This window comes from Littorina saxatilis, linkage group LG9, assembly GCF_037325665.1.
Source record: "Littorina saxatilis isolate snail1 linkage group LG9, US_GU_Lsax_2.0, whole genome shotgun sequence".
Classification (NCBI taxonomy): Eukaryota; Metazoa; Mollusca; class Gastropoda; order Littorinimorpha; family Littorinidae; genus Littorina; species Littorina saxatilis.
Window position 1 is genome coordinate 60,212,832 of NC_090253.1, and position 26,183 is coordinate 60,239,014.

The 26,183-nt window shown below is 43.3% G+C and overlaps 1 protein-coding gene and 1 long non-coding RNA gene across 3 annotated transcripts; both read right to left on the bottom strand.

Annotated features, from left to right (window-relative positions):
• LOC138976670 (carbonic anhydrase 1-like) lies at nucleotides 1-13,119 on the bottom strand. The gene is made up of 7 exons (XM_070349548.1): nucleotides 13,090-13,119; nucleotides 9,967-10,131; nucleotides 8,499-8,647; nucleotides 5,701-5,799; nucleotides 2,544-2,601; nucleotides 1,844-2,001; nucleotides 1-809 (listed from the first exon to the last, which is right to left on the bottom strand). Exons 2-7 carry the CDS (start codon nucleotides 10,115-10,117, stop codon nucleotides 681-683), a joined length of 744 nt encoding a protein of 247 aa, XP_070205649.1. The 5' UTR covers nucleotides 10,118-10,131; nucleotides 13,090-13,119; the 3' UTR covers nucleotides 1-680.
• Nucleotides 13,120-13,660: 541 nt separating this feature from the next.
• LOC138977491 (uncharacterized) lies at nucleotides 13,661-19,257 on the bottom strand. 2 transcript variants are annotated; one of them, XR_011459306.1, is made up of 3 exons: nucleotides 18,953-19,257; nucleotides 16,768-16,863; nucleotides 13,661-13,912 (listed from the first exon to the last, which is right to left on the bottom strand). It is a non-coding gene; the product is annotated as an uncharacterized lncRNA (long non-coding RNA). The 2 variants fall into 2 exon arrangements; XR_011459307.1 differs by lacking the exon at nucleotides 18,953-19,257 and adding an exon at nucleotides 17,582-18,614.
• Between the last annotated feature and the right edge of the window lie 6,926 nt (nucleotides 19,258-26,183).

Genomic DNA, 26,183 nt, shown 5'->3' on the forward strand with positions numbered 1-26,183 from the left:
TGTGCAATGTGACTGATTGGTGTGCAATGTGACTGATTGGTGTGCAATGTGACTGATTGGTGTGCAAAATGACTGATTGATTCATGGCCGAGTCAGTCAATGGACCTCCAGTGGACAAAACCCAAGCCAATCCCTGTATAGGTGTGCATTCATAACTGCACAGCAAATGTTCCTTGGACTTCTCAAAATAGCTTCCTCATAGGTATATCTTTTAATCACACCATGCCACTTCACATCGACCTTCTCGACACACAACTACTTAAAACCAGGGCCGAGGTGCACAGGAAAGTTACCAACCGGGTGGGAGCCAGTTGACATTGAGATTTGTTGTGATTTCAACGAATCCGACCCTGCGGTTTGTTCCCACCCGGTTGGGTGGCACCCACTTTCGATTGGTCCCTGCTCACCACTAACCACAGCAAACAAGGTCCCTGCTCACCACTAACCACAGCAAACAAGGTCCCTGCTCACCACTAACCACAGCAAACAAGGTCAATGCACACCATTGCATACGAGATTAGTCATGTCAACGCCCATGAAATCACACACACATTATTATTTATATCACACGTACTACATCGCTTCATATCTTACAATACAACATAGCTGCTCAGGAATGATATTTACACCGTTTTATTCCCTAAAAACAATTAACGTAACTGTCAGTGATGCTCATGTGATCAGCCAGAAAATAAAGGGTTATTGGTAACGAGAATTCGGCTGTAGGCGGCCTGCAAAGGTCTGGAGTTGTCGCCGATGAATCCATTTTGGGCAAGGGGGCCTCTCCTCATGTCTTGAAACATCTTGAACTGGACGAGAGAGACGGAGAGAAAAAGAGAGATTATGAGCTGTTCGTTACGATGATTATTGTCACAGAAGCATAGGCCTACAGGGAGACAGAGAGACAGACGGGTACACGGACAGACAGACATACAGACACTCAAACAGACAGACAGACAGACACTCAAATAGACAAACAGACAGACACTCAGGGTTTCAAGTTTTTGTGTGGCTTTAGGCCCATAGGGCGTTTCTAGTCAGGAAAGCACATGAGACATGTTCTGTCTACTTCAACCAGAGGTAATTGGCGCATGTCCTGAGTGAATAATCTTGCTATTATTGAGGCAACGTTTCTATAAGTGCTCCTGGTCCACGTGTGTCAGACACACCCCTCGCTAGTGATTGGCCCATCATGTCACGTGGGAAAGTTTGACTAAACGCACGAGTATTGACTCTGTCACAACCTCTGCAAGCCTGAGACTTAATTCCGAATATCGTCTATCTAGGTCGCTTCCTCCCAGTGGAAAGCTAGCAGCAAGAAGAGTTGCGTTAATGGGCAGAATATACCTGCGCAGTTTTAGCGGCACAGACGACGCACGGCCTATTATTTATGCCGCGATAGGGATTATGACGAGTACTTGGCCTCTTTTCCTTCCATGCAACGTGTAGCGGGCTGGGATAATCTGCAGTGCGTCGTCTGTCCTGCTGAAGTTATATAGGTGAGCGGAGCCCCTAACCTGTTTGTGTAATCATGCAGCTAGAGGAATCTGCACTTCTCGCAGTGGTCGAGGTCTTTTACGTGCAAGATGATGACACGGGGATGGGACGTGGATGCCGTTTCTGATTTATCTTCTTCTTCTTCTCCTGCGTTCGTGGACTGAAACTCCCACGTACACTCGTTTTTTTGTTTTTTTGCACGAGTGGATTTTTACGTGTATGACCATTGTTACCCCGCCATTTAGGCAGCTTTACACAGCTTTCGGAGGAGTATCGAGTAAAGTTGGACGAAGCAATGGGACGATACAGTATGGAACGAAATGGGTTGGCAGTGAGACCGACGTACCTGTTGATAGGACATGGTTTGCACGTGTTCGCAGATGGTCCACATGACGTTTTCCTTGCAAGGCGGCGTGGTCATGCTGCCATGGTAACGGAACGATGGGAGGGCCTTGGCGGGAAACAGCCCTCTCAGGTCAAGACCGGAACTGGCAACCTCCTCCCCTGTGACGAAAAATGAAGGAAAGATTGGTAAAAAGGTGAAAAGGGATAAGAGATTGAGGAAAAAAAGAATGTTTTAACTTGGTGTGGAGAATGTGACGTGGAAAGGTAAAACTAGCATTTCTCTTCAACAAAAACATTCAGATATAACACAGACAGACAGCGAGACAGACAGCGAGACAGACACACACACACAAATGAACGGACGCACACTCAGCACACACACAGAATCACACACACACAAATGCACGGACGCACACTCAGCACACACACAGAATCACACACACACACAAATAAACGCACGCACGCACGCGCACACACATGCGCGAGCACACAAATGCACGCATGCTGCACGTTCGCATACACTCATGCACACAAACACACACAGACACACACCCACCCACACACACTTTCACACAAACACTCACACACACACACACACACACACACACACACATACATACACTCACACACACACACACACTCACACACCCACACTTTCACACACACATACACACACACACACACACACACACACATCTCACCAACAGTTGTCATTCTGGTCGTGGCGGCCATGATGGGCCACAAAGCTGGGCTTGGTTTCTGCACAAAAGCAGATGACGAACGGTTGAGGATTGCTAGGTGTGTGTGTGTGTGTGTGTGTGTGTGTGTGTGTGTGTGTGTGAGAGAGAGAGAGAAAGAGAGTGACAGAGAGATAGAGAGAGAGGGAGAGAGAGGGAGAGAAGACAGATAGAGATCAGATATAAAGAGGCGACACAGACAGACAGACAGACAGATACAAAGGGACAGAGACAAACAAAGAGAGGTCCAGAGAGAAAGGACGCGAGAGGGGACTAGAGAGGGGGAGACAGTGTACGTTAGTGCGTGCATCCTTGAGCGCGCACGCTCGTGAATGTGTGTGTGTGTGTGCTTGAGTGTGTGTGTGTGTGTTAGTGTGTGTGTGTGTGTGTGTGTGTGTGTGTGTGTGTGTGTGTGTGTGTGTGTGTGTGTGTGTGTGCCAGTCGCGATATAACCTTGAATGGTTGAAAACGACGTTAAACACCAAATGAAGAAAGAAAGAAAGAAAGAAAGTGTGTGTCTGTGTGTGTGTGTGTGTGTGTGTGTGTGTGTGTGTGTGTGTGTGTTAGTGTGTGTGTCTGTGTGTGTGTTAGTGTGTGTGTGCCTGTGTGTGTGTTTGTGTCTGTGTGCGTGTTCACGACGTTCAGGGAAGAATAATTTGTTGAATACGAGTCAAGGAAAACTACCCTTCATTCTCGTTGCCATCTCTGGTAAAGGGAGACCATCATCATAAGAACCAAGAGTATTTCATTAAATTCGTCCCGTTAGTCGTTCTTGATTGTTCTATTCTTCTATATATCTAAAACTGGAGAGAATTATAGTATTTCAAAAATAATTTCTTCTCTTCCTTACTTGCTTGGAGACAATGCGTTGTTTAATAACGAATGTTGTACTCTTCTTGGAATGGCAATGACTATGTGACAGGGTGACACAGTAGTCCCCCTTTAATAGCAGCTGCACTGACAGAGTTGTCTGTCGGCCTTGAGAGTGAGCTATTTATAGTAGCTCCACGGTGTTTTTATATTTAGTCAAGTTTTGACTAAATATTTTAACATCGAGGGGGAATCGAAACGAGGGTCGTGGTGTATGTGTGTGTGTATGTGTGTGTGTATGTGTGTGTGTGTGTGTGTGTGCGTGCGTGCGTGTAGAGCGATTCAGACCAAACTACTGGACCGATCTTTATGAAATTTTACATGAGAGTTTCTGGGATTGATATCCCCATACGTTTTTTTCATTTTTTTGATAAATATCTTTGATGACGTCATATCCGGCTTTTCGTGAAAGTTGAGGCGGCACTGTCACGCCCTCATTTTTCAACCAAATTGGTTGAAATTTTGGTCAAGTAATCTTCGACGAAGCCCGGGGTTCGGTATTGCATTTCAGCTTGGTGGCTTAAAAATTAATTAATGACTTTGGTCATTAAAAATCTGAAAATTGTAAAAAAAATTAAAAATTTATAAAACGATCCAAATTTACGTTTATCTTATTCTCCATCATTTGCTGATTCCAAAAACATATAAATATGTTATATTCGGATTAAAAACAAGCTCTGAAAATTAAATATATAAAAATTATTATCAAAATTAAATTGTCCAAATCAATTTAAAAACACTTTCATCTTATTCCTTGTCGGTTCCTGATTCCAAAAACATATAGATATGATATGTTTGGATTAAAAACACGCTCAGAAAGTTAAAACGAAGAGAGGTACAGAAAAGCGTGCTATCCTTCTTAGCGCAACTACTACCCCGCTCTTCTTGTCAATTTCACTGCCTTTGCCATGAGCGGTGGACTGACGATGCTACGAGCATACGGTCTTGCTGAAAAATGGCAGCTACTTGACTAAATATTGTATTTTCGCCTTACGCGACTTGTTATATTTAGTCAAGTTTTGACTAAATATTTTAACATCGAGGGGGAATCGAAACGAGGGTCGTGGTGTATGTGCGTGTGTCTGTCTGTCTGTGTGTCTGTGTGTGTGTGTGTGTGTGTGTAGAGCGATTCAGACTAAACTACTGGACCGATCTTTATGAAATTTGACATGAGAGTTCCTGGGTATGAAATCCCCGAACGTTTTTTTCATTTTTTTGATAAATGTCTTTGATGACGTCATATCCGGCTTTTCGTGAAAGTTGAGGCGGCACTGTCACGCCCTCATTTTTCAACCAAATTGGTTGAAATTTTGGTCAAGTAATCTTCGACGAAGCCCGGACTTCGGTATTGCATTTCAGCTTGGTGGCTTAAAAATTAATTAATGACTTTGGTCATTAAAAATCTGAAAATTGTAAAAAAAAAAATAAAAATTTATAAAACGATCCAAATTTACGTTTATCTTATTCTCCATCATTTGCTGATTCCAAAAACATATAAATATGTTATATTCGGATTACAAACAAGCTCTGAAAATTAAATATATAAAAATTATTATCAACATTTTTTTTTCGAAATCAATTTAAAAACACTTTCATCTTATTCCTTGTCGGTTCCTGATTCCAAAAATATATAGATATTATATGTTTGGATTAAAAACACGCTCAGAAAGTTAAAACGAAGAGAGGTACAGAAAAGCGTGCTATCCTTCTCAGCGCAACGAATACCCCGCTCTTCTTGTCAATTCCACGGACACTGCCTTTGCCACGGGCGGTGGAGTGACGATGCTACGAGTATACGGTCTTGCTGCGTTGCGTTGCGTTCAGTTTCATTCTGTGAGTTCGACAGCTACTTGACTAAATATTGTATTTTCGCCTTACGCGACTTGTTTGTATGCGTCAGTTGGACAAACCTATTTGTGATAGGTTCTTCTACCTGCTGTTGTCTCCTGGTATGCACTTGCGAAGTTCAGCAATAGCAGATTTGTTTAGGGCTATTATTTCAGCCCAAACTCACACCTGTTTCACTGACTCGAGTGTTTCATGCACTTGGTTACATTTATAGATCATTTATATACACTCTGAAAAGTTAATGATAAACAGATTACTGAAAGAAAAAAACAGAATACAATACTCGATACAAAACCGATATAAAGATGTCGTCATTTGTTTTGTTAATACTGCACATGAATTGCCCTGGGTTGTGCCCCCGCACCCCCCCCCCTCCCCATTTAACATAAGCTGGACAACTGACCCCGATGTCCCAGATAACTGCCATTGCGGCCAGCCCGTCTTTGTGCGCCATGGCCGCGTTCCGGCTGCCGTACTTCGTGTTGTAACACAGCACGTGCATCTGTAACAAATAGCACAGTTAGTTACGTGATAAACGTGGTGTGTGTGTGTGTGTGTGTGTGTGTGTGTGTGTGTGTGTGTGTGTGTGTGTGTGTGTGTGTGTGTGTGTGTGTGTGATAGCTGACGTACATTATGATCGTGTTGTAACACATCGAGTGCATCTGTAACAAATAACACAGTTTGTTGCATGATACACGCGGTGTTTGTGTGTCATTGCTGACGTGCATTATGATCGTTTTGTAACACATCATGCGCATCTGTAACGAATAACACAGTTACATGTTACACGTGGTGAGTGTGTGCCATTGCTAACGTACACCGTGTCATAACACATTATGTGCATATGTAACAAATAATATAGTTAGTTACACGATGCACGTATTGCATGCGTGTCATGGCTGACGTACAATAGCATCGACTTTTAACACATCGAGTGCATCTGAAAGAAATAGCACAGTTAGTTACATGATACACGTATTGCTTGTGTGTCATGGCTGTCGTACTTTGTGTTGTAACACATTATGTTCACCTGCAACAAATAAAACATTCAGTGACTTGATACATATGGTGCTCGTATGTTTGTCAGGGTGCCATTATTTGAGCGGCGTTCAGGCGAGCCCTGCAAAAAGAATTGTTTGATCCGAACCGTGCTTAACCTAGCCAAATGTAGTGACTTGGTTTGGCTTAACAGCATAGAAAGTTGGCATGAAATGACATGTGATGTCAACATATCAGCTGGAGAAAATGACTCGAAAGGTTCCCCGACTCTGGGCTGTGCTTGCACCGCTATCTATTTAATGGAGAATTCCAAGCCGCTCTTTGTTACCCATTGTTGGACTTTGTTCACACCCATTGTTGGACCTTGTTCACACCCATTGTTGGACCTTGTTCACACCCATTGTTGGACCTTGTTCACACCCATTGTTGGACCTTGTTCACACCCATTGTTGGACCTTGTTCACACCCATTGTTGGACCTTGTTCACACCCATTGTTGGACCTTGTTCACACCCATTGTTGGACCTTGTTCACACAAATTGTTGGACCTTGTTAACACCCATTGTTGGACCCTGTTCACACCCATTGTTGGACCTTGTTCACACACATTGTTGGACCTTGTTCACACCCATTGTTGGACCTTGTTCACACCCATTGTTGGACCTTGTTCACACACAATGTTGGACCTTGTTCACACCCATTGTTGGACCTTGTTCACACACATTGTTGGACCTTGTTCACACACATTGTTGGACCTTTTTCACACCCAACTGAAGTAAGAAGGGCCTTTACTAAACTGTGTACGAAGATCCAAACAATAAAGTGACTGTGGGTGAGTTTTTTGAAAGTTGAAAAACAAAAGAATTCTGATCTCACGAATGCAAGAACAGCACATATCAGGGGCGGATCAGTTCATTTTAGGGGGGGGGGGGGGGGTTCCCAAAGTATATTGTGAAGATATGGGTGTGAAGATGCGAAGCGCCGAGCCGACGGCACGAAGCGCCTAGCTTGATAGGGGGGTCCGGGGGCATGCCCCCCGGGAATATTTTCAAAAAAAGGCTGCAAAATGGTGCAATCTGGTGCATTCTGAGGATGATCATTACCAGTTTCAGACAGCAGATTTTGTCACTGATTAATACTCCAAAAATAGAAACTCAACCAAAAAAAACCCACAAAAATATTTTTATTTTTTGGCTGGGGGGGGGGGGGGGGGGGTCCGGAAACCCCAGAACCCCCCCCCCCCCCTCGTCCGCCCCTGCATATACAACTTAATCAAATTTTCGCCTATAGGGGCTTCTTCAGGACTAACAAACAAGTCGCGTAAGGCGAAATTACTACATTTAGTCAAGCTGTGGAACTCACAGAATGAAACTGAACGTAGTCCGCAGCTAGTGCAAAAGGCAGTGAAAGTGACGAGCCTGTTTGGCGCGGTAGCGCTGTGCTTCATAGCACGCTTTACTGTACCTCTCTTCGTTTTAACTTTCTGAGCGTGTTTTTAATCCAAACATATCATATCCATATGTTTATGGAATCAGGAACCGACAAGGAATAAGATGAAATAGTTTTTAAAACGATTTTAGAAATTTAATTTTAATCATGATTTTTATATTTTTAATTTTCAGAGCTTGTTTTTAATCCGAATATAACATATTTATATGTTTTTGGAATCAGAACATGATGAAGAATAAAATAAAAGTAATTTTGGATCGTTTTATAAAAAATAATTTTGATTACAATTTTCAGATTTTTAATGACCAAAGTCATTAATTAATATGTAAGCCTCCATGCTGAAATGCAATACCGAAGTCCGGCCTTCGTCGAAGATTGCTTGGCCAAAATTTCAATCAATTTGATTGAAAATTGAGGGTGTTACAGTGCCGCCTTAACTTTTACAAAAAGCCGGATATGACGTCATAAAAGACATTTATCGAAAAAATGAAAAAAACGTCTGGGGATATCATACCCAGGAACTCTCATGTAAAATGTCATAAAGATCGTTCCAGTAGTTTACTCTGAATTTCTCTACACACACACACACGCACAGACACACACACACACACATACACCACGACCCTCGTCTCGATTCCCCCCTCTATGTTAAAACATTTAGTCAATACTTGACTAAATGTAACAAACACAGAGTGAGTGAGAAAAAAAGATGATTACAATAACGGTATCGTATGTCATTAAACGGACAGCTGACCTCCATAGGAAACTTGACCCCATCAATGGCGTGTTCGGAGCCGTACGTGTGTTGTGAGGACCAGTGGAAGTGAATGTTGGCCATGGTGTAGATCTCGTTCCTGTCTCCCAGCCCCGTCAGATGGATATTGCTTCGTGGCCTCAGCGTCACTGTAACAGTCACAGGACAAACATCTCAATATATTAAAATAGGGACTGGGTGGCCGACTGGTAAGTGCACTTGCCTCGGAAGCGAGAGGTTGCGAGTTCGACCCTGGGTCGGGGAGTAAGCAATTTTCTTCCCCCTTTCCTTGCCCAGGTGGTGGGGTTCAAGTGCTAGTCTTTCGGATGAGACGAAAAACCGAGGAAGTGTCAAAAACTTCACTCGTAGATCATACAGATCAGCGCATTTGGTGAGAAAATGGCTCACAGAAAAACTATTATCACAGGCATGGCACCATGGTGCCTCTTCTCTTTTAATTAAGCAGGTGGACATGCGTTATATAAGTGTGGCCAGTGTGTAGCCCAGCCAAAACACGTGATCGGTAAATACAAAAACAGCAGCATGTTGTCCTGTGCTCGAAAACGAGGAATTTTCGTTCAAATCTGTAGTTATCCCCAAAGGATCCCCAACGAGTTGTAATTCACCTTTCCACGTCAGCCGTTTGTCCCAAAATAGTCCTCCCCGTCAAATGCATGCCACGCAGTAAAGCCCCTAGGGTCTTCAACATGATCGCGATGGTGACTATCAAAACTGGTACAGTCCAACCTGCCCTTAACGACCACTTTTGATCGGCCCCTTGAGTGGTCGTTCCACACAGGTTGGACTGTACCAGTTTTGATAGTCACCATCGCGATCATGTTGAAGACCCTAGGGGCTTTACTGCGTGGCATGCATTTGACGGGGAGGACTATTTTGGGACAAACGGCTGACGTCCAATACGACAAAAAAAAACGAGCCTGGAGCGAACCGCTTCAAGCGAGCAGGCCAATTAATCAACGTTGTCCGAGTGTCGGGATTATGGCTGATAGCGATATCCACGGACAATCCCGATGACCGCAATGACATGGAATCACACTTGTGCATCAAACTAAGAGGCAGAAAAGCCGATGGATTCAACGACAAAACTTCGTTTCAGAACTGAATCTGGCACTCCGACTCATACCTTTACTTTCACCCTCTTTGAAGTGAATTTCGCTACTTAATCACATCATACCCGGGGACTTTTTGACTATGTCTGTGACGGTGTTTGTGTCTTTTCTTTCTTTTTCTCATACTAAATCCATGGCTCTTTTTCTTCTTTTATAATTTGGGACCGAGATATTTGAATGAAACCTCTGTGTGTGTGTGTGTGTGTGTGTGTGTGTGTGTGTGTGTGTGTGTGTGTGTGTGTGTGTGTGTGTGTGTGTGATATTTCTTTTTTCTTTTTCTCATACTAAACCCATCGCTTTCTTTTTAGATTATGGAGGGGAAAGATTTTGTGACTTACGCCCAGCCCCATTGTAAGTGACGGTGAAGGTGCTGGATAGAGGCGTATAGTCCAGCATGTTTATTGGTTCAATGTCTCGGAAGCGCATGCGCGACGTTACGATGTTGATCGGTGATTGGCGGAGTCCGGAACACTCAGGATATCTTGTCATCCACGTGGTGGGCCCTGGAACATTTATATAATTGTATAGGAATCGTCAGATGTAGTGGACGCCAGGTTCCGTTTTACGTTTTTTTCTGAGATGAAAGATTGAAGTTCTTCTGCAGAATACCGAACGGTAATAAAAAGCAAAGCAAAACAAAATTATTAAAAATTGAAAATGAGAGAGAGAGAGAGAGAGAGAGAGAGAGAGAGAGAGAGAGAGAGAGAGAGAGAGAGAGAGAGAGAGAGAGAGAGAGAGAGAGAAAGACAGAGAGAGAGAGAGAGAGAGAGAGAGAGAGAAGAGAGACAGAGAGAGAGAGACAGAGAGAGAGAGAGAGGAGAGAGAGAGAGAGAGAGAGAGAGAGAGAGAGAGAGAGAGAGAGACAGAGAGAGAGATGGAGAGGGGGAAAGGAACACTCACGCACACACACACACACACACACACACACACGCGCGCGCGTACACAGACCATGTTCTTGGGGGAAAACAGATCAAACCAAAAGCCCATCCGAAGAGTGTAGCACGCCAGCCAATACAGCTAACGCATGACAATGTGTGTACAGCAGACAAGGTGTGGGATACAAGAGTAGTATTGATTTATGGCAAACAACGTTGCTTATCTGCTTTGCTCTCACGTCATCACACACCTATTCATAAAATCCCAGAACCTACCAAATGATGGACGTTAAAGTACATTACAAAATAAAACTTGCACGGCATATTTCAAGAACACTTAAATCAAATCAGATCAGAGGCGCGTGGAAATCGTCTTGGTTGCTTGTGGATACAAAATCTACAGGTCCAGGCTTTGATTGCACGAAACCGCCTGCCTGGTGGTAAAGGCCCAGCCAGGGCTTCCCACGGACGCCCCACCCAAAGGGTCTCGGGACCCCCACTTTTAATGTTTAGAGGGTCCATGGACCCCCACTTTTAATGTTTAGAGGGTCCATGGACCCCCACTTTTAATGTTTAGAGGGTCCATGGACCCCCACTTTTAATGTTTAGAGGGTCCATGGACCCCCACTTTTAATGTTTAGAGGGTCCATGGACCCCCACTTTTAATGTTTAGAGGGTCCATGGACCCCCACTTTTAATGTTTAGAGGGTCCATGGACCCCCACTTTTAATGTTTAGAGGGTCCATGGACCCCCACTTTTAATGTTTAGAGGGCCCATGGACCCCCACTTTTAATGTTTAGAGGGCCCATGGACCCCCACTTTTAATGTTTAGAGGGCCCATGGACCCCCACTTTTAATGTTTAGAGGGTCCATGGACCCCCACTTTTAATGTTTAGAGGGTCCATGGACCCCCACTTTTAATGTTTAGAGGGTCCATGGACCCCCACTTTTAATGTTTAGAGGGTCCATGGACCCCCACTTTTAATGTTTAGAGGGCCCATGGACCCCCTCAGCGGAGGTTTAGAGGGTCCCAAGAGTCCCCAAAGCCCGTCTGCTCTTGTTGTACCTTGACCACGCATAGTGTGACATGGAGTGTCTATTGTCGACGGAATATTCCCGTATGGCTTCAATTTGGCTTTGGTCGGGCGTCAATCTAGATCATCAACTGAAAGTTTGAAATGTAATCCTATCAATGTGTAAGTCCTCTTGCATTTTGTCTGAAAAATCTCACTCTTTTAGTCAGTGATGGTGCCATTTTCCCCCTCCATTGCTTCGCTGGATCTGTGTCACCGTGTTCCTTCAACGCTCAAGTAATAAAGTACGCCTTTTTTTGCTGGCAACCAATGCTTTTTAGATCAAAACCTTTGCTGGGAGCAGCTACATCTGCATTGGTTTCAACCTCCTTTCCGGTGTTATTTCAGCGTGAAATTGGCATCGGTGCTTGCACTCGATTTTGCTGACGACTACAATCTGAAAACAGTACCTAGGTTACGCACGATAACAGAAATGAAGTGCGTCCCGGGACCCCTTGCACACATTTCTATTATGTGATTTGGGCTTCTATATAGTGCGTCCCGGGACCCCTTGCACACACTTCTAGTATGTGATTTGGGCTTCTATATAGTGCGTCCCGGGACCCCTTGCACACACTTCTAGTATGTGATTTGGGCTTCTATATAGTGCGTCCCGGGACCCCTTGCACACACTTCTATTATGTGATTTTGGCTTCTATATAGTGCGTCCCGGGACCCCTTGCACACATTTCTATTATGTGATTTGGGCCTCTATATAGTGCGTCCCGGGACCCCTTGCACACACTTCTAGTATGTGATTTGGGCTTCTATATAGTGCGTCCCGGGACCCCTTGCACACACTTCTAGTATGTGATTTGGGCTTCTATATAGTGCGTCCCGGGACCCCTTGCACACACTTCTATTATGTGATTTGGGCTTCTATATAGTGCGTCCCGGGACCCCTTGCACACACTTCTATTATGTGATTTTGGCTTCTATATAGTGCGTCCCGGGACCCCTTGCACACATTTCTATTATGTGATTTGGGCTTCTATATAGTGCGTATAGGACGCAATGACGTAGTTTGGGAAGCCCTGGGGTGGGGTCCTGTATAATGATCTGGGCCTACCTCACAACACGAGCCAGAATAAGGAGATCACATCCATCCAATCGCTCTGGCTGCTGTCTTCACAATTTGCTGCAGGTTATTCTTGTCCGTTTGAGTGACACTGATACACCAAACAAACATGGAAAAGGCGAGTACACTCTCTGTCACAGCCCGGTAGAATTGTGTAAGAGTAACTGCACAAAGCCCAAATCCGTCACAATTAATTTGTAAAGGTTGAATTCTTACTATTTCATGAACATCACGTCGAACCGCGTCATTTCATTTCTAATTTCAGGTGTATAGCTTTAGGGTTTTTTTCCTCTGCGTTTTCCCTGTTGCATGAAAGTAGCCTTGAGTAAAACTGCGCAATGTTGCTGCGAGTCAAATGTACAGGCAAGGCATCAAGTGAGCTATTAGCTGGCATGCTATACCCTCTTAACGGCCCATGACGGGGTTGATATTACCATCCCTGGTCGTGTAGCTCCAGTTTCGGCGGTTCGATGAAACAGAAAATAAAATGGAAAATGACAATGACAAGTGGCTCGCTGAAACAGAAAATAAAATGGTAAATGACAATGACAAGTGGCTCGCTGAAACAGAAAATGAAATGGTAAATGACAATGACAAGTGGCTCGCTGAAACAGAAAATAAAATGGTAAATGACAATGACAAGTGGCTCGCTGAAACAGAAAATGAAATGGTAAATGACAATTGACACGCATACAGACTTTTTGACATACATTCACAGACGCAGATGCATACACACGAACAGATGTACAAAGAGAAACAGAGACAGACACATGGACGCTCACACACTAATGCAGGCAGACGGACAGACAGACAGACACATGTACACACACACACACACACACACGCACGCATGCACACACAAACACATGTTTTTCTCTCCACTCCCTCTTTGGAAAGCGCACAATAATACCGACAGAAACACTCGCACAACTAAGGAACAACAACAACAACAACAACAACAACAACAACAACAACAACAACAACAACAAACAACCATACCCCTCAAAGACCGAGCGGCGTTGGGGGAGAACCTGATCTTGGCCGAAGGACTGAAGATGGTGTATGGACGATGACCGTATGGACCAGTAGAATTCAACCAGCCAAGGAACCGTGGACGACTGCCAGAGCCTCTGCCAATTTTCCAAGCAGAGACTCTTTCCCTCCACGTCGGGCGTTGAAGTGGGTGTTGCCTGCCCCACTGCCCGCTGGAAGTGAGACCAGCCAAGATGGTTGGTGCGTGGCCGTGTGGAATGAAACCTGTCCATGGAAATGAGATTATTGAGTCAAACTTTACACCCTGACACATGCACCGCCTGGCGGTGACCTCAAAAGAATGTGTTACCACAGGCGAGGCGAAATAGCATCATGTGAAAGCTTTTTGTGTCTTTCTTTTTGTTTATTTTTTATTCCCCAGGCAAATGCTTCTCTCTCTTCTTTGTAACTAACCACATTATGCTCAAATGTAACCGATTAAATGTTCAAAGTAAACCGTTATAATATCAACAAAGGCGACCTACTTCAGAGTAAGGCCTAAAAAAAAATAACTTTTTATTACATTTGTCAAAAAAATACACACAAAAAACAAGTAAACGAGTGCAGAAAACGCAATGAAAGCGAAAGCGCCCGAGTCGCACACTTATTTCCCTGTCAAGTAGGTTTAATTTGTACACATTAGAAAAAAAAAGTTACCAAAAAAAAAAGTGATTGCCTACCTTCCTACCCTATTTTTTGGGGCTATGTTACCGTAACCACACCTATTTTTTTTTGTGTGCCTAATTTAACGAGATACAACATCGATGCAACAAACCAAGACGTCTTGTCTTGACCCTCATATCCACAGAGAAAACTCTGGCGTCAAAAGCGAAGCAAAGTTCCAGAAGACATCATAAATGAGAATAATGGCGTCACGTTAAAGTTCTATTACTTGTTATGTATGTTTCCCCAGGAATTGAACAAGAATATCGAGAATAAAGTTTGTCTCGGTGACTTAGCAGAGGAAAATACTAGAACAGTCACCGCCAGGCTGCGCATGTATCGGTATCGTATCTCATTAAGTCTGTGTGTCAGTGGGGATGAGTAATTGGCCTTGAGTCGAGTGAAATGGTTTGAAGTTTGAAAGTGGGTCGATTGAAAGTGACGGCGCTGTCAGTAAGTTTGAGGTAGAGGGCACAAAGGCATACATTTACAGAATATAAATTAAATAGAATTTTACATATGGCTTGCTGTGTGATACCAGGTTTATCCTCGACTTTTTGTGTCTGCACTTTTAAATGAAAGGTTCCACTTTTGAACACACTTACCCGTTTTGAACATAGTGTGATATATATATGTATAGTACATAGTGTGATATATATATATATATATATGTATAGTACATAGTGTGATATATATATGTCGTGCCGAATTCACGGAATTGCCGAATTCGCGGAATCGGCAACATTTTTGCCGATTTCGCGTAATCGGCAAAACGCTGCCCAATACGTGAAATCGGCTGCGTTTTGCCGAAATCGCGTAAAGGCTTCTAAAATTTGCCCATTTTGCGAAATCGGTAGCGACTTTTTGGTTTTAAAGTTCTCAAAAGCCTGGGATATCATCAAACTTAGACAACTAGATACTCCAATGGATAGATATCGCAATAATCGACAAGTTATGGCAAGTTATTGCAGAAAGTGTAGTTTTCGTGCATTTCCGGAGTTATGCTCGACACAGACCAACATAGACCATACACAACATAGTAGGGAGGTAAAACAATGTTAATGCAATGTTCTGGTGACACAAAAAGTAACAGACTGGCTGTCGCTTTTGCGAAATGGGCAAATTTTTGAAGCCTTTCTGCATTTTCGGCAAAACGCTGCCGATTTCACGAAATGGGCAGCGTTTTGCCGATTACGCGAAATCGGCAAACATGTTGCCGATTCCGCGAATTCGGCAATTCCGTGAATTCGGCACGACATATAATTATATATATAGTACATAGTTCTATCAGGTAGATAGTGAATATGGTAAACGCTTATGTTCAAATGAACAAAGTTTTGAAAACAGTGTGGCATGTTACATAGTTCTACTGGTGTTATAATGTGCTACTTTTGCCTTGTACAACAATGTACTATGTTTACACTGTGTTATAATGTGCTACTTTTGCCTTGTACAACAATGTACTATGTTTACACTGTGTTATAATGTGCTACTTTTGCCTTGTACAACAATGTACTATGTTTACACTGTGTTTAAAACTGGTTACAGAAACGGTGTTTAAAAGTCGAACACTTCAATTAGAATGTTTCTTTCGCTAGCATTTCAATATTTAAACAAGTGCGGAAAGCGCTATCAAAACATTTAGTGAATATGTCGGCCTGACCATCAAACCTGAACTAAAAAGGCTTCACCGAGACTGAGTCCTGGCTTACAAGCACCAGTCAACCGAGACAGCGATGTTTCGGTGCCATGGAGACAGGGGACCTAATTCACCGAATCCGGATTTTCGTTGCGCACATTATCAATTTAAACACAACATATCCATATATATTTTAGATTCAAGAGAAAAAGAAAGCAATGAAAACATTTGTGTGTCTGAGATAGAGAGAGAAGTGAAATGAACGTTATCTATTCCGATTTAAGGCTCGGCCTTGTCTTACAATCTGTCCTTGAAACCAACACACACAAACAACACACAATAATGTGATTTCTTTAACAAAAATGAATGATCAACAAATTCAAACACCTTAGGAAAGTCTAGACATAGTGCTGGAGAGAGAGAGAGAGAGAGAGAGAGAGAGAGAGAGAGAGAGAGAGAGAGAGAGAGAGAGAGACTCAGACTCAGACTCTCAGAGAGAGAGAGAGAGAGAGAGAGAGAGAGAGAGAGAGAGAGAGAGAGAGAGAGAGAGAGAGAGAGAGAGAGAGAGAGAGAGAGAGAGAGAGAGAGAGAGAGAGAGAGAGCAGAACTCATGTTATTGTGAGGTTGAAAAAGATCGACACAAAAACAGAAAGAAAGAAAGAAAGCAGAAAGAAATAAAGAATCCAGACAGAGAGCAAAGACCTAAAAAAGGAATAGAAAAAACCCAACCAAGACTTAACCAAATGAATACTCTACATGAAAGTGCAAATGTGTTTACCATATAAAGGTGAAACCTCAACTGCCAGGATGACCAAGACAGCAGCCCAGCCTTGAGAATTCCAACATTTCCGCATTTTTCTTCACACTCAGTCACCTGCCAATCAAACACAACACTCCCGAGTTCCTAACTTTCCCCACTTCACACTCAGTCACCTGCCAATCAAACACAACACTCCCGAGTTCCAAACTTTCACCACTTCACACTCAGTCACCTGCCAATCAAACACAACACTCCCGAGTTCCTAACTGTCACCACTTCACACACAGTCACCTGCCAATCAAACACAACACTCCCGAGTTCCAAACTGTCACCACTTCACACACAGTCACCTGCCAATCAAACACAACACTCCCGAGTTCCAAACTGTCACCACTTCACACACAGTCACCTGCCAATCAAACACAACACTCCCGAGTTCCAAACTGTCACCACTTCACACTCAGTCACCTGCCAATCAAACACAACACTCCCGAGTTCCTAACTGTCACCACTTCACACTCAGTCACCTGCCAATCAAACACAACACTCCCGAGTTCCTAACTGTCACCACTTCACACTCAGTCACCTGCCAATCAAACACAACACTCCCGAGTTCCTAACTGTCACCACTTCACACTCAGTCACCTGCCAATCAAACACAACACTCCCAAGTTCCAAATTTTCGTATGTCTTCACCACTTCACACACAGTCACCTGCCAATCAAACACAACACTCCCGAGTTCCAAACTGTCACCACTTCACACTCAGTCACCTGCCAATCAAACACAACACTCCCGAGTTCCTAACTGTCACCACTTCACACTCAGTCACCTGCCAATCAAACACAACACTCCCAAGTTCCAAATTTTCGTATGTCTTCACCACTTCACACACAGTTTACCTCACAAGGAAACACACGAATCTCAAGTATCCCTGTTCTTTCTCTGTTTTTCTTCACAAGCAATTATCTGAAAATCAAAGACAACACTCCTAAATTGCATCGCTTTTTATCTTCTCACGAACATTTACTTGAAAATGTGAAGATAAAAGTTAATTTAACACTGCCAACTTGACCTACTTTCCGTTTCACTCAGGAATCTGTTGATTAAGCACAAGACTCCGAAGTTTCCTCATTTTTCTTTATTTTTTTTTCAAAAACAGTTACCCGAAGAAAAAAACCCACTGACAAGTGTCTGCATTATTTTGTCACAAAACACCTGACAATTTAAAAACAATACTCCCAAGTTTTTGCCTTTTTCTTCACGCACAGTTACCTGAAAATGAAGTACAACAATACAAAAACAAAACAAAACAAAAAAACAAAAAACAAACACACAAACAAACGTACACACGCCTAAACAAGCCCTCCAAAGTGTTCTAGTATTTGTTTCCTCTTTCCTTCAGTTACCAACACATCAGTCTATATATCCTGAGTTTTTTCACTTTTTTCTCTTCACTACTGAAAATCTAAAACAGACACTTTCAAGTTTCCTCACTTTTTTAACACCTGAAAATCAAAACACAACATTCCCAAGTTTTCCATTTTATCTTAACACCTGTAAATCTAAAACACAACATTCCCCAAGTTTCCCCTTTTTCTTAACACCTGGAAATCGAAAACAGAACACTCCCCAAGTTTCCCCTTTTTCTTTACACCTGGAAATCGAAAACAGAACACTCCCAAGTTTTCAATTTGTTTCTTAACACCTGGAAATCAAACACACAACACTCTCAAGTTTCCCAATTTTGTCTTAACACCTGTAATTCAAAAACACAACTCTCCCAATTTTTCGATTTTTTTTCTTAACAACGGAAAGTAAAAAACACAACACTCCCAAATTTCCCTTTTTTTTGTTTGTTAACACCTGTATATCAAAAACACAACACTCCCAAGTTTCCCAATTTATTCTCAACACCTGTAAATCAAAAACACAACATTCCCAAGTTTCCCAATTTTGTCTTAACACCTGTAAATCAAAAACACAACACTCCCAAGTTTCCCAATTTATTCTCAACACCTGTAAATCAAAAACACAACATTCCCAAGTTTCCCAATTTATTCTCAACACCTGTAAATCAAAAACACAACATTCCCAAGTTTCCCAATTTATTCTCAACACCTGTAAATCAAAAACACAACACTTTCCCCATTTTTTTCCACACCCAGTTACCTGAGAATCAAACGCAAGACTGTACAGTTACCTCACCACCACCGGCACTCCAAGCACAACGCAGGCCTCCAATACCTCCCGTGTGTCCTGGCCACAGTGAACTAAAGCCAGGTTCACACGGGACGATTTTCCAACGATTTTCCCCGTCACACAGACCAGCCAAGAGCAGTGGAAACTCTCGCGCCAACACTCACACGGCGCGTAGGAATACATGAAAGAGTACAATGACACTTTTCCAAGCCAGGAGGACCCGCGCAGGCCGACACACACAACCAACGAAGACAACGGGAACAATGCACGAGAGAGGCGCGATATAAACCAGTTGAAAACCTTGACTTCCAAGAGGGGGGGGGGGGGGGGGAGTGGAGGTGGAGTGAGACGGGGGTTGGGGTGGGTGAGGGGGTGTTGGGATTTTATATAAAGGGGGGGGGGGAGTGGAGGGGGAGTGAGACGGGGGTTGGGGTGGGTGTGGGGGTGTTGGGATTTTATTTAAAGGGGGGTGGGGGGGGGGAGTGGAGGGGGAGTGAGACGGGGGTTGGGGTGGGTATGGGGGTGTTGGGATTTTATTTAAAGGGGGTGGGGGGTGGACCGGGGGGGGGGGGGGTGTTAGGAGGGAGGAACGGGCGATAGAGAACAACGGCTAGACGATGTATATATATTATCGAATCATTTCAAACCATGACTTTGAACCGCATTAGGTGGAGGGTGGGGAGCATTGCTCAGCAAGTTAGCAAATAGGCACTGAGGAAAGCAATCAGGCAGCCAACTTATTTCTTATTGATCCGAACACAAGCTGACAACTAACGTTAAAAAAGGAGGTAAATATAACAATCACACCAACAAACAAACAAACAAGGTTATGTTATTACAAAATGTTGGTTACTTACTTTCCGCTTCTATACATCTATACTTACAAATAATCTCACACCTAATCCCTCTTTAAGCTTACCCAATCAACGAACAAAGAAACCAACGAACTGGTCAACTAGCTTAGTTTCCGCTTTTATAATTAAAACAAACAAACAAACCAACAAACAATCATACCCACGCTCATTTGCACTTACACACCAACACACGAACCCAACCAGCCAGCCGAATCGTCAACATATTTTTCACGTTATGTTATGTCACGGACTGTACTAAGATACTGGGCCATAAAAGAACAGGTATATCATAATTGTGAATATATATCACAATTTTTGTATTCTTGAAAACATTATATCACACTTTTAACATTTTTTGTGTGGAGATCAATCATATGGATAATGAGTTCAAGGATATTGTGAGTGGATGGATACATGTTTATTTTTGTAATTAACCTTTAAATTAAAAAAAAAAAGTACAGACCTTCCCGTGCAAAAGATTCGGCTCACCTACTCAGATCAGGCCTCGGTTGTGCGCGGGATAATGCCATTCCTCAACTTGGAAACATAGCAAAATAAAAAAGCCTGACTACTTTGGGGGAGATCTGAGATTTAAAACAGAACCGAGTTTCACGGGAAGGAACATGCTTTAAACAATGTGCATGTCAACACAACAACAATGTGCATGTCAACACAACAACAATGTGCATGTCAACACAACAACAATGTGCATGTCAACACAACAACAATGTGCATGTCAACACAACAACAATGTGCATATCAACACAACAACAATGTGCATGTCAACACAACAACAATGTGCATGTCAACACAACAACAATGTGCATGTCAACACAACAACAATGTGCATGGCAACACAACAACAATGTGCATGTCAACACAACAACAATGTGCATGTCAACACAACAAGAATGTGCATGTCAACACAACACTACAATGTGCATGTCAACACAACACTACAATGTGCATGTCAACACAACAACAATGTGCATGTCAACACAACAACAATGTGCATGTCAACACAACAACAATGTGCATGTCAACACAACACTACAATGTGCATGTCAACACAACACTACAATGTGCATGTCAACACAACAACAATGTGCATGTCAACACAACACTACAATGTGCATGTCAACACAACAACAATGTGCATGTCAACACAACAACAATGTGCATGTCAACACAACAACAATGTGCATGTCAACACAACAACAATGTGCATGTCAACACAACAACAATGTGCATGTCAACACAACAACAATGTGCATGTCAACACAACAACAATGTGCATGTCAACACAACAACAATGTGCATGTCAACACAACAATGTGCATGTCAACACAACAACAATGTGCATGTCAACACAACAACAATGTGCATGTCAACACAACAACAATGTGCATGTCAACACAACAACAATGTGCATGTCAACACAACAACAATGTGCATGTCAACACAACAACAATGTGCATGTCAACACAACAACAATGTGCATGTCAACACAACAACAATGTGCATGTCAACACAACAACAATGTGCATGTCAACACAACAACAATGTGCATGTCAACACAACAACAATGTGCATGTCAACACAACAACAATGTGCATGTCAACACAACAACAATGTGCATGTCAACACAACAACAATGTGCATGTCAACACAACAACAATGTGCATGTCAACACAACAACAATGTGCATGTCAACACAACAACAATGTGCATGTCAACACAACAACAATGTGCATGTCAACACAACAACAATGTGCATGTCAACACAACAACAATGTGCATGTCAACACAACAACAATGTGCATGTCAACACAACAACAATGTGCATGTCAACACAACAACAATGTGCATGTCAACACAACAACAATGTGCATGTCAACACAACAACAATGTGCATGTCAACACAACAACAATGTGCATGTCAAAAAAAGAAACAAGTCGCGTTGGGCGATATCAAACCCCATAGTCCGGACCGAGTCAAAAACGGCTTGACAACCATTTCAATTAATTTGGTTGAAAAATGAGGTCGTCACAGTGCCTCCTCTACTTTCACTAAAAGCCGGATATGACGTCATCAAAGACATTTGTAAAAAAAAAGAAGAGCAAAAAACCCTACTTTTTGGGGTAGCATCTGGAAGACTTTGTAAAGTTTCATGAAGATCGGTCGAGTAGTTTTCTCGGAATCGCTCCACACACACACACACACACACACACACCACCACCACCACCACCCTCGTCTCGATCCATGATCTGTCTGAAAACATTTAGTCAAAACTGGACTAAATGCAACAACAACAAAAGGAAATGATGTATAACACCTGTGTCAGCGCATGACAACAGAGTGTCACAGGGCCCAATTCGAGCAAAGGGAGGGAACCCTGCCCTCCGCACAAAGATTTACTGGTGTAGATGCAAGTGCTTATTTTTACGTACTGCGACCCCGCGGTATGGGGTGACAGGTTCGAAGCATCACGAGGCGCACACATTAATCTACTCTCCGTAACCTTTACACCTGGCTGTGGCAAGCCATACAACTTGTCAACCTGTCTCATCCATCCATCTGAGAGACTAAACTGACGTGGTGGTGCACCGAGTCTCTGTACTGTTATGTGTAAAACCTCATGCACATGCAACTTGTCAACCCGTCTCATCCATCCATCTGAGAGACTAAAGTGACGTGGTGGTGCACCGAGTCTCTGTACTGTTATGTGTAAAACCTCATGCATTTCATGGATCAGGGTAACCAAGACTGAATCAAAAAGAAAAATATAGCACACGTGGATGGGATGGGATGGGGGGGGGGGGGGGGGGGGTAACTCAGTTAAGAGAGCACTGGACTCGTGATCCTGTGATCACTAGTTCAAACCCAGGCTGGAAGGGACACGTGTAAAGTCCTCGTGCCGACTCGGTGACAGCAATTGCACTTCAATGCTGAGAATGTGTGTGCAACGCTTACCTGTAATTATGCAAATGTATGCAAGGCAATGTTAGGCGGGAAGCATCAATGCTTTCCCTCGACCCACGTATTCACCCCCCCCCCGGCCCCTTCACCTCCAGTCCCCTGTACCCCCCCCCCCCCCCCCCAACCCGACCGATCCCAACATGGAAAAAGTTATTTACGAGAAGAGAGCGAGACCTTAAAGATAATTAACTTCCTTCCCATATAGACGATCTGAATACATGTAAATAAGTTATAAAAAAATACAACGGCATCTGCTTTGCAGCATAAATCATCCACGGACAATATCATTTGAATGTACGTACGTACAAGTAATAGGAACATAATATACTCAACGACAAAAACAAGTACACGCTTTTATTTTTTGTGTCACACGCGTAATATTACTTGCAATCGACTTTTACTTGGAATACATTTCCAGAAGGCCATATTACTGCGGATTGCGCGTGACATAGGCTGAAACTCTCTGGTGCACTTGTGTATGCGTTTGCACGAGTGGACTTTTACGTGATTCCCCGTATTTCTTGTGTTCTACAACCCACTCACATTACAGGATCTCTTCCGTGCGTACTCGGTTTTGTGCTTGTGTGTACACACAGGTCTGCACATCAGTTGACCTGGGAAGTCGAGAAAATCTCCAACCTTATCATATCCAGGTACTCGGTGCGAACGGGATTCGAACACTGAACCTTCCACGTGAGAGGCCGACGTCTCATCCACGAGGCTATTGCGCATGTCTCCGATACCAGCACAGATGATAGTGTTGTTTTACGTCCTCACGGTGACACCATTAGGGGCATTACCCCCGACTTTTGGTTCAAACACAATTTTATTACAAATACATGACATGAAACAATTGACAAAAATGCAGATAGGACACGAACTCAAGCAGATGCTTATTTGACGTGACCATAACAATGCTAAGTTACACAAGTTTTCATGATGGTGGACAACACAATTATTAACCAGAAGAACAAAATGTAGGAGGGGGGGTATGGGGAACTTAATCAAAACAGGAGGATTTACAAAGAAAAAAGAAAAAAAGGAAAAAAAGCGAGACTTTTGGATGAGACACACATGTGCATACGTGTTTTGGTGTAATCAGCCACCTGCACTTACAGCAGATTAACCGAGGTCTTTTACGTGTTACTGTGGTGACACGGTGGTGGGACATGGATACCGTCTTTTTTCAATCTGCACATACAGTTGACCAGCACAGCTCTGTCCGGGTTTTGCTTTATTTCAACCCCTCACCGTCGCTGCATATTGCCCTTTGAATGGGCGGTTCTGGTGAGGATATGCCCCTTCTTTCTTTCGGCTGGTAACAGGCGGAACCTCGCGGCAAGATCACACCAGAAAGGAAAAAAACCGTGCATTGGTCCCAAATAGCATGTCGCTTTGGTAACAGTTCGTGTGTAAGTCGTGCATTTTATACGGTAAAAAGACAATGGAAGCAGGCGGAACCTCGCGGCAAGATCACAGGAGTTGTCTTGCGTTATCACCCCATCAAGAAGCGCTCATTGCAGGAAGAGGATTGCCAACCGTGGAGACCATTTTCTCGCTTTTGGTCTGATTGTAATACCTTGGATGTTTTGGGTTTTCATTGGGTTTTTTAAACTAAGTTACTCCGGCAGTGAATGGTCAACAGCCAGGCTGCTTCCTGGGCGCGGTGCTTTTTGCTTAGGAATTACTTCCGCAGATAGACATGGGGAAATTAAGTTACGAAATCGATTCATCACCAAATTATAACTATGCAGGCAGCAGCCAGACTGTTGATTGTTGGCGTGTGTCCGACGGGCGCAGTGGCGTGGAGGTAAGACGTCGGCCGCCTAATCGGGAGGTCGTGAGTTCGAATCCCGGTCGCTGCCGCCTGGTGGGTTAAGAGTGGAGATTTTTCCGATCTCCCAGGTCAACTTATGTGCAGACCTGCTTAGTGACTTAACCCCCTTCGTGTGTACACGCAAGCACAAGACCAAGTGCGCACGGAAAAGATCCTGTAATCCATGTCGGAGTTCGGTAGGTTAAGGAAACACGAAAATACCCAGCATGCCTACTCAACGAAAGCGGAGTGAGCTGACTGTGCTCTCAGAGTATAGTGTGGGGAATCCAAATGGGCAAACGAGCTCACACGTAACGAGAAACAAGTCGCGTAAGGCGAAAATACAACATTTAGTCAAGCTGTCGAACTCACAGAATGAAACTGAACGCAATGCAATTTTTCAGCAAGACCGTATACTCGTAGCATCGTCAGTCCACCGCTCGTGGCAAAGGCAGTGAAATTGACAAGAAGAGCGGGGTAGTAGTTGCGCTGAGAAGGATAGCACGCTTTTCTGTACCTCTCTTCGTTTTAACTTTCTGACCGTGTTTTTAATCCAAACATATCATATCTATATGTTTTTGGAATCAGAAACCGACAAGGAATAAGATGAAAGTGTTTCTAAATTGATTTGGAAAATTTAATTTTGATCAAAATTTTTATATTTTTAATTTTCAGAGCTTGTTTTTAACCCAAATACTCATTCAACCAATTTGGTTGAAAAATGAGAGCGTGACAGTTCCGCCTCAACTTTCACGAAAAGCCGGATATGACGTCATCAAAGACATTTATCATAAAAATGAAAAAACCGTCTGGAGATACCATACTCAGGATCTCTCATGTCAAGTTTCATGAAGATCGGTCCAGTAGTTTTCTCTGAATCGCTCTACACACACACACACAGACACACACCACGACCCTCGTCTCGATTCCCACTCTATGTTAAAACATTTAGTCAAAACTTGACTAAATGTAAAAAGCATTGAAATGAACAAGCGACTTTCATCCTCAACGAATAAATGGTGTTTTTTTTTTTTACACGTTTTGAGGAAGCATTTATCCCGCCCGCTGTACCACCCCGTGGGAACATGCTACGGTTCGTTTGATCAGCAGTGACCCAGTGTGCAAACCCAGGCTTACAAGGAAGCGCAGGGGGTGACATGTGTCCCTGGCTGTGGGTGGCACACTTGTCCTTTCTTTGGCCCCTCTTCCCTCATTCTTGTTTTCTTCTTCTGTTTTGTTTTGTTTTAGGGGTGGGTGGGGTGGTGGTGGCGGTAAGGGTTTATGCTCTTTACACCCCCGGTATAGGGGTGTGTATAGGATTCGGTCGATGTGTTTGTTTGTTTGTTTGTTTGTGTTCGCATATAGATCTCAAGAATGAACGGACCGATCGTCACCAAACTTGATGAACAGGTTCTATACATTCCTGAGACGGTCCTTACAAAAATTGGGACCAGTCAAACACACGGTTAGGGAGTTATTGGTGGATTAAGATTCTACAAGGACTTATAGAGCGACATATTAATGGTCAAAGGGAAATAACCTTCTCAGTTGGTGGCAGTGAGAATGGTAAGGACGGGGGTGT